At 46.2% G+C, this 13545-nt stretch overlaps 1 protein-coding gene across 22 annotated transcripts in view; it reads right to left on the bottom strand.

Annotated features, from left to right (window-relative positions):
- Window positions 1-13545, bottom strand: part of Madd (MAP kinase activating death domain) — a 41991-nt gene that overhangs the window by 21094 nt on the left and 7352 nt on the right. For 8 of the 22 annotated variants that reach the window (XM_026787775.1, XM_026787774.1, XM_026787780.1 and 5 more), the window contains exons 7-20: window positions 12608-12688; window positions 9833-10011; window positions 9293-9528; window positions 9030-9186; window positions 6905-7008; window positions 6654-6820; window positions 5866-6122; window positions 5486-5625; window positions 4066-4167; window positions 2699-2758; window positions 2265-2367; window positions 1394-1580; window positions 1149-1299; window positions 708-905 (exon numbers count right to left, since the gene is read on the bottom strand). In XM_026787775.1, coding sequence (XP_026643576.1) covers window positions 708-905; window positions 1149-1299; window positions 1394-1580; window positions 2265-2367; window positions 2699-2758; window positions 4066-4167; window positions 5486-5625; window positions 5866-6122; window positions 6654-6820; window positions 6905-7008; window positions 9030-9186; window positions 9293-9528; window positions 9833-10011; window positions 12608-12688 — 2122 coding nt within the window. The remainder of the gene's footprint in view (window positions 1-707; window positions 906-1148; window positions 1300-1393; window positions 1581-2264; window positions 2368-2698; window positions 2759-4065; window positions 4168-5485; window positions 5626-5865; window positions 6123-6653; window positions 6821-6904; window positions 7009-9029; window positions 9187-9292; window positions 9529-9832; window positions 10012-12607; window positions 12689-13545) is intronic. The other 14 variants (XM_026787779.1, XM_026787781.1, XM_026787787.1 and 11 more) reach the window with 3 other exon arrangements.

The raw sequence follows: 13545 nt of genomic DNA, 5'->3' as shown, positions 1-13545 counted from the left end.
AAAAAAAAAAAAAAAAAAGAGGAGAGCGGCTTCTCCTGTGAGAACGCTGACAGCGGCTAGAGGCTGGCAGAGAAGCATGGGTTTAGGACGGCAGAGAGCGAGGACCTAGAATCAAAGGGAAAGTAGCCTAGAAGACTCCAGGTCAAGCAGGAGTGAGCCCAAGAGGCGACGCCAGAGAGCAAAGGGATGAACCCGCACAAGTTTTGAGTCTGCGTGGAAAGACAAAGAAGAGTCTGCTCAGAAATGCATGGCCTGGGAGTCCAGGACCCAAGCACACCGGAAAGGAATTCATCCCAGAGCAGTATAATGCTGGGGTGGGCGGGGCTAGATGCAGAACCCAGATGGTCATAATTTTACATCCCAAAGATGTACCTATAAATTCCCTAATAGTTTCCAGGAACATGTTTCTCTATGTGAAGAAATTCAGAGGTAAATAAGAAAGGGACAGAGAACATAGCTCGACTCCCTGCACTGCGTCACACGGTCTCTAAGCAAACTTCACTATTCCTCAAAGACGCTGGTGAGGCGGCTGGAGAGCATGCAGGAAGACAGACACAGACAAGAAAATGCTGCTGGAAGCGGATAAACCCTCCTCTCTAAAAAGCAAGCATGGGACAAGAAAGTCAGGATTGTGGATGAACTGAGAGGAAGGAAAGTTATTTAAGAAGCCAAGACCACTTCAACATATCAAATGCAATGATGCATACCGACAGACGCTACAAAATTCTCTTCTTTTAGACTTCTTGTGTCCAGCTCCTTAGGACCCTTCCCTGTAGCACTTGTTGCCCGAGGACCCAGCTGAGGGACCTTTAGCTGTGCCATAGCTTTTGGGTCCCCCCGCCCAGCCAGACCAGGATCCTTGCCCACAGGGGTCTCTGTTGGGCTTCTCTTTCGCTTGTCTGGTTCTGTGGGAAGGAACAAATACAGAAAGTGGCTAAAGGAGGCATCCATCACACAGGGGTCAAGTCAGGAAAATGAGAGGGGAGAAGCCAGAATGCAAGGGGATGTGGAGCAGTTGGTACATGGAAGGAAAAGCCAAGGCTTTGGTCTCCATGGTAGGAAAGGGTTTCCTACATATAAACACACCAGCAAACAATCCCAAAGACAGACAGTAGGGAGTGGCATTGAGAGACAAGTAGAATCCCTACCTTTACTATAGTAGTGGGTCTGGGCAATCTCCAAAAGCCCAAAGATGCTGGCCATGCCACCCAGACCTGCGTGGGCATAGGACTGCTCAAGACTGAGGACCGTGCACTTGAGGAGGTCTAGCATCCCCTTGTACACCTTCCGACTGATCTCCTGCAACAACAGTTAGGACCCAGAGCTAGCAACTTTTCTTAACTTCCACATCTTTCTGCCCCGTTGATTCTGACTCTGAAGCTACCACACTCACCACATCTTGGATGACATCCTGCCGGGCATCATCCTCGGACTGCACTGCACGGTTCAGTTTGCTCAGTACAAAGACTCGAAGCTGCTCGCTCTCCAGCAGCCGGCGTACCTTTTTCATGTTGAGCCAGCCCACGCCCTGGCCATCCAGCACACTGTGCACCACTTCTTTCAGGAACTGTTGGTTCTCACTACAGGGCCCACAAACCACTTCTATGGTCATCTGATCCTTGGCAGAGCATCCCCTCTTTCACCAGTCAAGATGTTTACCCCAGGGTAAAGGATAAAACCAAGTCTCCAACAATGGCCACCACATCTCTATGTCCCCAAGGATCTTGTCTGCCAACTTCCCACAATCTTGCAATTTCACCTTTCTCCACACTATAATACTGTTGCCTGGGGACTGGTTAGAAATGGGCGGTGGTGGCGCACGCCTTTAATCCCAGCACTCAGGAGGCAGAAGCAGGTGGATCTCTGTGAGTCTGAGGCCAGTCTGGTCTACAGAGTTAGTTCAGCCAGGGCTATGCAGAGAAACCCTGCCTCAAAAAAAAAAAAAAAAAAAAAAAAAGAAAAGAAAAGAAAAAGGGTGGGGGAGTACCAACCAAAATTAATTAAATATATTGCTCTCCCCAGTTTTGAGCATCCCTCAAAAAAAAAAAAAAGAAAAGGAACATTATCTCATTAACACTACCTGAAACCTGCTCTGCTAGTTGAGTGTGGTGGTGCATGCCTGTAACCCAAGTACTGGGGAACTGGAAATAGAGATCAGTTCAGGGTCATCCTCAGCTACATACTGAGTTTGAGGCAAGCATGGTAGGCAACATGAGACTGTCTCAAGAAATAAAACAAAACAAAGCTGCCCTGCCATTTATTACCTGGAATTGCTGGACCGGCCCTGGGGTGATGGAGGCTCTCTCTTCACAGTCGGACTGTGTCTGATGACAGATGACTTCTGGTCCACCAGGGCCCTCCTGTTTCCTACAGTAGGGAAGGCAGGAATGAGAGGCATCACAGGCACAGTCCGGGGCTCACATCATCGTATCCACACCCATCCTCTGGAAGGTCTGCACTGGGTGGCAACAGAACAGCACACACAGGTAGGAAATAGCCATGGCAATGTGCAGGAGGTAGGGATGGAGGTCAGGCCACTCCACATGCACCAGCAGCATGCCCCATGGGCTGCATGGGTGTTGTGGGGGACAGGCAAGACAGGTCACTCATGTGACGTCGCTTGCTCCAAGAGGAGGCCCTCAGGCAGGCAGAGAAGATGCTAGGGGGAAAGTCATGCACAGCTCAGGAGAAGACCCACCTTCACCACTCCCAGGGCCGGCTTCAGTAACAATCTCCATTAGAGTATTTAGCCCAAATACTGGGACAAAAATACACAATTAGTAGGTGTACCACAGTACCTGAACCCCTGTACCCCTTGATGGAGCAGTAAGTCAGATCATCTGAGCACTCTCTCATGGAAAGTGCGAATAACCTTGGTTCTTGGGCACATCAAAGCTGGAAGCCACGTGATCAAGAGACAACCAAGGCTCTAAGAAAGCCCATTCTTAGGCCTGGGACCTCTCAAAGCCAGGGGCAAGGTAAATGACACAGAAGGCCTTCATATACTAAACAGGCACATGCATGAAAGAAGGAACACTGTTTTGTGAAATATCTAGTACAGGGATCCTGAGGGGCTCTGGGTACCCACAGGGAGGAGACATCTTGCCGATGCTGTCATGGGAAGGAAGGTGCAGTAGGAGGATGGGGTAGAAAGGCTAAGTGCAGCACATGAGATGAAGCATCGCATGCAATGAAAGAGTTTCAATTTCTCTTCCCTTCACACGTACCAGATAAAAGCCAGAGAGGCCAGCACACCTTTCTATCCTAATCCACCCATCACTGTAGCAATGCTAGTTACTTTCCTGTGTTACTAACCTAACTTCCTTCCACCCACCTACCCCACAGCCCCACCCACTAAAGAATACTCCTGAGGCCCCGCTATCTCTAGCTGGATATGACGGGAGGTCCATGCCCATAATCTTAGTGCTAGGGAGGAGGACTCTAAGTTTGAGGGGCTCTCCACAGGAAGACCCTATGTCAATAAAATGGTTATTTCTCACTGTTCCTACTACTATAATTAAATATTTCAGTACAATATCCACAGATAACAAACAAAGGTCAAATTAAATTGAGAAAAGCCCCTCAAGCTACAAAGATCACAGATGAAATTAAAATATGGTCTGACCCTAGAAGCCAATCAATACCACTGACAGACTAAAAATTGGCATGAATCCATAGTAAATGGCTAAATTCTATAAACACTGCTAGTCTGCCCATAATTCTCCTGTGGACCAGCTCCTTGGGGAGGAGTTTACCCAAGTTCACGCAGTGGGAATCTGAAGAAGACTGAGCTAGCACACACTTCTTTCTGATAAGGTCCTCCCCAAAGCAGAGGTAATCCCACGCGGCTATCACCTACTGATGAAACAGGGCCCCTCCAGCTACAAAGGTGATTTCTATCTGCAACCACTTAGCGCCTATGGTGTGCAGTGAAAGCCATGATAAGCAATATGAGGCAACAGCCTGGTCCAATGATTTGTGGTACACAGGGCTCCTGACAAATACTTAGATGTCTGACATGTCTCTCAGAGAAACCTGATTTGACAAAAGAAAGGTTGTAGCTACCTTTCAGGCTGGGGAATGGTGTAGTCTTCTCTCGGGCACCTTTGGTGGGCAGTGTGAGGTTTGAAAGACTGAAGCTTGTACTATGGTTCCGATACAGGCTGCCTACAAAGGAGAGGGTATGAAAAGCCATGAGCTAATGTTGGAGGAAAAGCTGCTTGTTCGTCCCAGCCACCCAGAACCAAAATAATCTCACAGAAACTGTATTAATTAAAACACTGCTTGGCCCATTAGCTCTAGCTTCTTATTGGCTAACACTTACATATTAATTTAACCCATCTCCACTAACTGTAAAGCCACGTGGCAGTGGCTTACCGGCAAAGTTTCAGCATGTCTGACTCTGGCAGCTCCATGGCGTCTCCTGACTCCACCTTCTTCCTCCCAGCATTCCTCCCAGCATTCCGTTTAGTTTTCCCTGCCTAGCTCTGTTCCCCTACAGCTTTGCCATGGGCCCAAAGCAACACATAGAAGGACCTCCCATACCATTTCCCCTTTTCTGTTTAAACAAAAAAGAAGGCTTTATCTTTAACATAGTAAAATTACATATAACAAAACAGTTATCAATTAATCAGGAAATTCTCCCTTAAGGGAGCTGCAGCATGCCACCAGCCCCCCCCCCAAATGCTAAATTTTGTTTCTCTGTGTCTCTGTGTCTCGAGTTCCTTTCCACCATGTTGGTGTGCCAAGCTAAGAAGACAAATGTTCACAGCATCCTAGTATAGTAACGGTTGTATCATCTTCACCTCTCTTAAACAGCATCCCAACGGCTTGATCAGATAACCTCTGCTCTATCGTAGAAAAGATGCAGTGTAATTTAGGGCAAACAAAGAAACAGCCAGGTCTGCTCAAAATCCAGTAATAATTTTCTCTGATGTCTAAGTATTGTTTACTGCTAACACGGCATGAAAGCTGGTGGTTCGTCTGCCTTTGCTCTGATTGATATTCCTACCTGGACCTAAGGACACCTACAACTACAGTCACCCTTTATGGCAGCCCCCGACAGCCCCTAGTCCATCTGCAGTCCTACCTCTCATGATCCTACTGCTCATCTGTTAAAAGCAAGCATGAAAACCTGCTGCATATATATTTCAAACATGTTCACTACTAAAGCTCCTTACCAGGCAAAGAAGACAGCAGATCAAAACAAATTTGATTAAATATATGACCTATAATTTAATGTTTAATTTTTGTCTATATTGTCTGAAATAATATGTAAGTGGATTAGCAGTATGGCACAGTGGGTAAAGGCACCTGCTACCACTCCTAACAACCTGAGGTGGATCCTGAGGAGCCCCAGGGGAGAAGAGAACTCCTACAAGTTGTCCTCTGGCCTGATATCCACCTAGCTCTACAGCTCAAGTGCTAAGCAACATGTACCAGACAGAAAATGAAGTAGAAGAATGAGAGAGCTTGAGGTACTTACTAGCAAAAGACATGATGCCCCCGAAGCCCTCGGTGCTGTTGTTGGAGACAGTGGAGTTGGGAGAGCTTGCTCGGGAGTCTGACTCTGCATCTGAGTCACTTGCCAGTTTCAAGCTGTTGGGCCGCAGCAGCTTTTGAACCCTTAAATGCACAGTGGCACCCATGAGTCCCAGGCAGGAGTACTTAATCTTGGGAGTGGACCTTATGCTACACTGCAATTGCTGTTCTTGTCCCATAATTCCTAAGTCCTTAATTCAAAGAACTACCCTCTGGGGATGGCAGGATAGCAAGAGCACTCCGACTTTCTGAGTGACCCTCACCCGGGGCCACTGCAGTCGGGTCCCTCAGTCACCCATCTAAAAGGGATTCCCAGGCTCTCACCGATCGCCACCGACATGTTGGCTGAATCGGGGAGTGTAGCTTTCCCCCTCCTCCTCCTCCTCATCTTCCTCAGGGGGAAAGCCATATTGGGGCTCGAAGTATGGATTGCCATAGGTTCGCTGGCACACTGACCCCTCTCCAGTCTCTGTCTGTCTTCTGTCCACAGTAGACTTGCAAATGCTGGGAGGCACAGGAATGAGGGACTTGGAGCTGCCTGCTGTTGCCTTATCATCCATCTCTGTAGAATCAGCATATTCCTAGGGGTCACATTAAATAAAACATGGTCACCTGATGCCCTGTGACGCCTTCCCATAGTCTCAGTTCAATGGAACACACCAGGTCTGTCAGATTCCCAGCCTAAGAAGAGCTACAATAATTTGATCTCTGGACTTACAAACTATGGAAGCAGATACTAGTGACAGTTTAAAGGAAGCCCGATGGGCTGGGCGGTGGTGGCGCACGCCTTTAATCCCAGCACTTCGGAGGCAGAGGCAGGCGGATCTTTGTGAGTTCGAGACCAGCCTGGTCTACAAGAGCTAGTTCCAGGACAGGCTCTAAAGCCACAGAGAAACCCTGTCTCGAAAAACAAACAAACAAACAAAAAAACAACAACAAAAAAAAGGAAGCCCGATGGCCTTTTTTGGGGGTTAAAGCTACTTCTCAGAGGCTTTTAGTCAGGAGGTTCCAGAGAAAAAGAGGGAAGATGGAAAGGAGCAGATGAAGGCTGCAGTCAGGCTTTCCTAACAGATGGGACTAGCACCTCACCATCCCCCCACGTCTCCACGTACAGAGTGGGCACCATGGACGGTAGCACTAGGGCTCCAGTGCAGCGGGGGATTTCCCTGAGAGCTCTCGCTATCTGGACCAGGCTCCTCTCCCTCTTTCTGGGTCTGCAGCTCATCAATATGCACTTCGCTGGCATCTCCCAGGGCCGCATGCGTCAGAGGATCCACATCTAGCCAGAGAGACAGGCACCAATCACCTCAGCCCCAGAACCCAACCCCTGTTAATAATGGCCAGTCTTCCCAAGCACACTCACTGGGGGTATCTCCATTGATGTCACATTTCATCATTTCACTGACGAAGTCCCCAAGGGAGGAGTAAGAAGAGCTCGAGTCATCATAATCCATACTGTCACTCCCACTGCAAGGTAAAGAGAAAGGGAAGAGAAAGGAAGAGGGGCTGTCCCAGAAGACTCCAGTGTTACGGCTCTCCTTGGACCCACATGGTGGGAGAGAACCAACTCCCTCAAGTTCTCCTCTGACCTCAGCATACACACAGGGCCACACAAATGCAAACACACACACACCATAAATTGTTTCAATTTTTTTTTTAAAGAAAAGAAGCTTAAGATGTAGCTGAGTTGGTAGAATGCCTGCCCCCCATGCAAGAAGGCCTGGGTTCAGTTCTAACTCTGTTCAGTGCATTCCTCAAGCACCACAACTTGGGAGTAGAGACAACAAAAGTTCCAGGTCATCCTTAGTCATTTTAATCCAGCTTAGAACACAGGAGCCCTTTTCTCAAAATAAAATGGGAACAACAACAACAATCAGAAAGGGGAGGACTAAAGAATCCACAGTCGGGGCTGGAGAGATGGCTGAGCGGTTTCAACACTGGCTACTCTTCCAAAGGACCCAGGTTCGATTCCTAGCACTCATAATAGTAGCTCACAACTGTTCCAGAAGATCTGACACCCTCACACAGACAACACCAATGCACATAAAAGAAAAGAAAAAGAACCCACAATTAGTATTTAGAACCCCAAAAAGGGGAGCACAGTCAGCTCAAGGCTAGGGTACAAGACAAAATAAGGATGTCAAGGAGGGCAATCAGAGCTGATTAAGGTGGCTTATGCTGTTATCCCAGACTTCAAGGTAGAACTGTGTGAGTCTGAGGCTATCTTAGGTTACACAGTGACACTCTGTCTCAGCATATAAAGACAGACAAAGGACTAAAGATATGCTTCAACAGTTAACAGCACTTGCTGCTCCAGCAGACCCAGACCCTGTTCCTAGCACCCACATGGACATCTGTAACTTGTTGTGGGATATCTGTACTGTGTTGAGAAATATTACTTTGATTGGTTTAATAAAGAGCTGAATGGCCAATAGCTAGGCAGAAAGTATAGGCAGGACTTCTGAGCAGAGGGAGAGAGTGTAGGGGATGAATCTAGGGGCATAAGAGATGCCAGGAGACATGGAGGAGCGTGATGGGTGGTGGTATGTTACAAAAACGTACATTAATAAAAATGGGTTAGGTTATAAGAGCTAGTTAAAATCAAGACTAAGCTAAGGCCACGTTCATATATTTGGTTCTAAGTCTCCGTGTCACTGTTTGGGAGCCAGTTAGCAGTCATTACTCTAGGTTCAGGGGATCCAGTACCCTCTTCCTCCCACATCAGTCAAGACACTTAAACACATAAAAATAAAAAATTAAATAAATAATAAAAACAAAACCCACAAAAAGTAACCTACCAAAGGACTGGGGATGTAGCTCCAGTAGAGTGCCTTCCTAGCAGATAGGAGGAACTGGGTGGTGGTGGCACACACCTTTAATCCCAGCACTCTGGGATTAAAGGCAGAGGCAGGAAGGATCTCTGTGAATTCAAGGCCAGCCAGTCTACAAGGACAGGCTCTAAAACTGAGGGGAACTCTGCCTCAAAAACCCAAAAAAACAAACAAAAACAGAAGCAAGCTGGCAAAAAAACAACAAAAGCAAAATAAGAAGGGAAGAGTGGGAGGAAGAGCTGAGGTGACAGGACCAAGACATATTGCATATATGTGTAAAACTGTCAAATGATAAATTTACAATATTCAAAGAAGGAGAAGAGGAGGAAGAAACAGGCTGCAGAGATGGCCCGGTGGTAAGGAGAGCTTGCCACATAACCGTAAGGACAGCTTCAGATCCCAGCACCCAACAAACAAGTTAGGTGTGCCACAAACTCCATTAACTCAGTTACAAGGAATGTGAAACCCACTTCTGGCTTACACACTCACTAGAGAGGAAACCCACAAATATATTCACTAGATGACAGACAGACAGACATGCACATGTAGGCGCGCGCGTGCGCGCGGACACACACACAAAATCAATCTCTGCAAAGCTTCAAAGACTCACATCTACAACTGTATGACATTTTTCCTCCTAGCATGAGGACTGCTCACCTGTCATCGGTGGGGTCAGAATCAGAATCACGTTCCGGTGGCCCACTCAGGGCCTCAGCCAGCTGAGAACTGCCGTCGTAGACTCGATAATGGATGGGCTGCAGCTGGTGAGCATACCACTTTGGCTTGTCCCCAATAAGGGCTGGATCAAACATATCTACCCAAAGAGGAGAAGCAGTGAGCAATAGGAAAAAGAAGTGGGGAAGTGAAACACAGTAAAAGGAAGAGCAGACGCAAAAGAGGCCCTCAAGGGGTGGACTCACTGTTGTGAACCCGCTGAAATGCATAGTTAGAAGGGTTTAGGATCCATTCTCCAAAGTACTCCACAGCTTGAGTCCTGGCCAGTTTCTCAGCAAAGGGAGTCTGTCGGGGACGTGAGGCCAGAAAGGAGCCAGCTTGGAAAGCTACCACAGGTCGGGGAAAGAGTCGCAGGGTACGTGTGTGCATCTGAAAGCCCTGCAGCACGTTAGCAGAGTTGAAGAAACGGACCATGGCCACTCTGGGAAAGAAGGGGGTGGTGAGATAATCCAAGACCCATACCCTGTGTTAGGCTATGACCCAAGGTCTTAGACCACCTCCTAACACCATTGTTTAACAGGTTTCAACCACCATGGGGAGAGATCTTAACCATTAGTCTTGCTCTTCATGCTGAGAGTGTTAACTATTTCTTCTCCTTACTTTTGCTAAGGTAGGAAATACAACCAAATATCACACACATTTTATATAAAGTAAATCTGGCTCTGAGATGTGGTCTCCCCTCCTCAAGAGAGCAGAGAAGCAGACTTAGGAACTTGTGCTCTTACCTCGTTGCAACATCGACTGAGTCTACATCATTGCCATAAATGAGTGGATTGAACTCGGTGGAAGGCGTGGCCTGAAGGTCACCAGAAGGCCTTCCCAAGAGAAGTGGGATCTCCTGGCCCTCGTGGAATTTCTCCAGATTAAGAATGGGCTGGGTATTGAGACTCATGCTGGCCAGGGCCTGGGAACAAAAAGTCCTCACTTAAGACAGGTTCTCACGCAGTTCCTCAGTCCTAGGGAAGGGGTGTTTTAAAGTCTTCTACCTGTCATTCTCTGGTCACAAAATTCTCTACGAGGAACTGTACTCATCTGAAAAACCATGGCCAACTCATTCTAGAGTCTGTATCTTTGAAAAAAAAGAATCCAAATAATTTAGCTTTTAGAAAATAGCCAGAATTATGTAGCTGTCCATATTAAATCAGCAAAGCTCAAGTCATTTTAAATAGAACTTAAGTCCAAGGCAACAGTTTCCATTTATGTTAGCCAAGAATGTGATTTTCAAATTGAAAAGCACAAAGAAATAAGAACAAGTGAACTGTAAAAAACAGACCTACCCGAACAAAAACAACAAAACAAAAATCAAAAACCAGAGCCTTATCTGGCAGTGGTGGCACAGCCTTTAATCTCAGCACTTGAGAAGCAGAGACAGGCAAATCTCTGAGTTCAAGGCCTGCCTGGTCTACAGAGAAAGTTCCAGAACAGCCACACTTTGCCTCTGAAAACAAACAAACAAAAAAACACAAAAACACAAAATCAAACAAAACAACAACAAAAACCCAGAGCCTCACCAAGACAGCCACAACTATGAAAACAACAACTCCCCGCAAACGAAATGACGAGACAAGAACAAAGTCTCAGGCCAGGTGGGGTGTGGTGTTGCACGCCTTTAATCCCAGCACTCGGGAGGCAGAGGCAGGCAGATCTCTGTGAGTTCGAGGCCAGCCTGGTCTACAGAGCTAGTTCCAGAACATGCTCCAAAGCCACAGAGAAACCCTGTCTCGAAAAACAAAACAAAACAAAAAGAACAGAGTCTCAAGTCCCCAACTTAAATTAGCCCCTGAGAGACTCTCCAAGATGCACCCTGAAAACTATTACTGATCTAAACTATTAGTGTTTCAAAGTGGCTGAGGAATCCCCTGGGCTGGTATTTGGAATCAGCACATCTGGGTGATTCTGTGTTAATGCTGCTGGTCTATGCCTACACAGTAGTAAGCTGGCATGAATTCATATAGGCTCGCTCTTCACATCCTCCCCCTCCCCCCCATTCCGAGACAAGGTTTCATTATATAACCCTGGCTGTCCCGGAACTCACTCTGTAGAACAGGCTGGCCTTAAACTCACAGAGATCTGCCTGCCTCTGCCTCCTGAGCGCTGGGATCAAAGGTGTGCGCCACCAAGGCAGTCTCCACATCAGCCCCTCTTTTTTTTTTTTTTTTTTTTTTTCTTTTTCGAGACAGGGTTTCTCTGTGGCTTTGGAGCCTGTCCTGGAACTAGCTCTGTAGACCAGGCTGGTCTCGAACTCACAGAGATCCACCCGCCTCTGCCTCCCGAGTGCTGGGATTAAAGGCGTGCGCCACCATCGCCCGGCTCTTTTTTTTTTTTAAAGATTTATTTTTTAAACCAACAAAAAAAAAAAAAGATTTATTTATTATGTATACAACATTCTTCCTTGATGTATGCCCGCACGCCAGAGGAGGGCACCAGATCTCAGTACAGATGGTTGTGAGCCACCATGTGGTTGCTGGGAATTGAACTCAGGACCTCTGGAAGAGCAGCCCCACATCTTAACCTCTGAGCCATCTCTCCAGCCCCACATCAGCCCCTCTTAAGCAGTCATCAGGAATGAAAGCGCGGCAGTGAAGACAGCTAGAGAACTTTCTGACCTGCAGCCCTCACCAGGCAACCATGAGCAGCGACTAAGCAACGATGAAGAAGGACCACATTCTAGTCAGCACCATCTAGACTCTAGCTTTGAGAAGAACTACTAGGTACTTCAGACAGCACAGAAAAAAAAAAAAAAAGACTTTTAAAGAGCCTTCAAGAGACTGTGACTCAAGCATAGTCTATCTACTGGAGGTCCTACATAACACATACAGTGGGGGAAGGGAATGGAGCCGTGTCATAGTTTACCTTCAGGTACTGTGTTTAGCATGCAGAATAAAAAAATAAATAAATCAATAAAAAATGGCTGGAAGGGCATCTATAGGGACTTTGGAATCAATTTAACAAGCAAGTCTGTCCAAATGTCTTTCACCTTCTGAGCTGGAGAACTATAAAGACAGACAGCAGAGATGACAAGGCAGGAAGGGAAGGGCAAGACCCTGATCAGTTCTTGCTGCTTCTGCAACTATCTGAATATGTGCATATTTTTAAAAATAAAAAATTATAATTCTAAAAAAAAGATTCATTCTGCTGCACAAAATTTGAATATACCTCTCCTTAAGCCCGTTCAAAGTAAAGAAAATCTATTCCACATGAAGGTTCTTAGACCCACTCCCTTCTAACAGGACTTTGATATCATCTATTATTTACTTTATTTAAGCATTTTATGACATTTTAATTTATACTGTGTTGAGTATGTGGACATGTGTGGTGCATGCGTGCCACAGCGCATCTGTGGAGCTCAGAGAATAACTTCCATGCAGGCCACAGCGCGTCTGTGGAGCTCAGAGAATAACTTCCATGCGGGCCCCAGTTGTCAGAATTGGTGGCAGGCGCCATTACCTGCTGAACCATCTTGCAGACCCTTCCCCTGCTTTCCTTCATTCCTCACCTACCTGCTTCAAGTGTTTTTTCAGTTCTAATGATTCCGGTTCTGGCAGGACAGGTAGCACTTCTGCATTGGTAGGGGCAATCACCTGCAGCAGAGAAAGCAGAAGAAGCCATGTCTTTAGAATGAACTGTCTAGGAGATCTGCTTACAGAAGAGCAAATAACACAACATCATCACATGTTATCCATACACATGAGAGCTATGCAGATATACATGAGCTACATCCACATGCCTGAAAAGAAATACACCTAACATTGATGACTATATCTGAATATTATTATGTCATATTTTCTTCTTTACTTTTTTTTTTTTTTTTTTGTTTTTTGAGACAGGGTCTCTCTGTGGTTTTGGAGCCTGTCCTGGAACTAGCTCTTATAGACCAGGCTGGTCTCCAACTCACAGAGATCCTCCTGCCTCTGCCTCCCGTCTTCTTTACATTTACTTTATTTTTGAAACTTACTTTTATTATTTCTAATTATGTGTATGAATTCAGGTGCTAGCACAAGTCAGAGGTACCAAATCCCCTAAAGCAGGAGTTAAAGAGGGCTATGAGTCACCTGATGTGAGTGATGGGCATTGAACCCAGGTCCTCTGAAGAGCAGTCAGTGCTCTTAACTGCTGAGTCATCTCTCTAGCTCCTATACTTTTCTTTTTCTTTTTACTGTATTTGTGTTTAGAGGGAGGTGGCATTCCATGTCAACAGGGGTGAAGTCTCTCTTTTCACCATGTGGACACTGGGTATTGAATTCAGGCTGTTAAACTTGGACGCAAGAGTTTTTTACCTATTAAACTACCTTGCTGGCCCGGCCCTACACTTAATTTTATTTTCTAAAATTTAATAATGAACACAGAGTAGGCTTTCTACAAGAGTTTAATATACTCACATTGTGGAATGTTAATATAATTTTAAATATGTGCTGAAAAACAGTTTCTTTTTTTTTTT

Source organism: Microtus ochrogaster (genome assembly GCF_000317375.1).
Source record: "Microtus ochrogaster isolate Prairie Vole_2 chromosome 14 unlocalized genomic scaffold, MicOch1.0 chr14_random_1, whole genome shotgun sequence".
In the NCBI taxonomy this organism is placed as follows: domain Eukaryota; kingdom Metazoa; phylum Chordata; class Mammalia; order Rodentia; family Cricetidae; genus Microtus; species Microtus ochrogaster.
The sequence above is the reverse complement of the archived record's forward strand: the minus strand, read 5'-3'. Positions and strand labels throughout refer to the sequence as shown.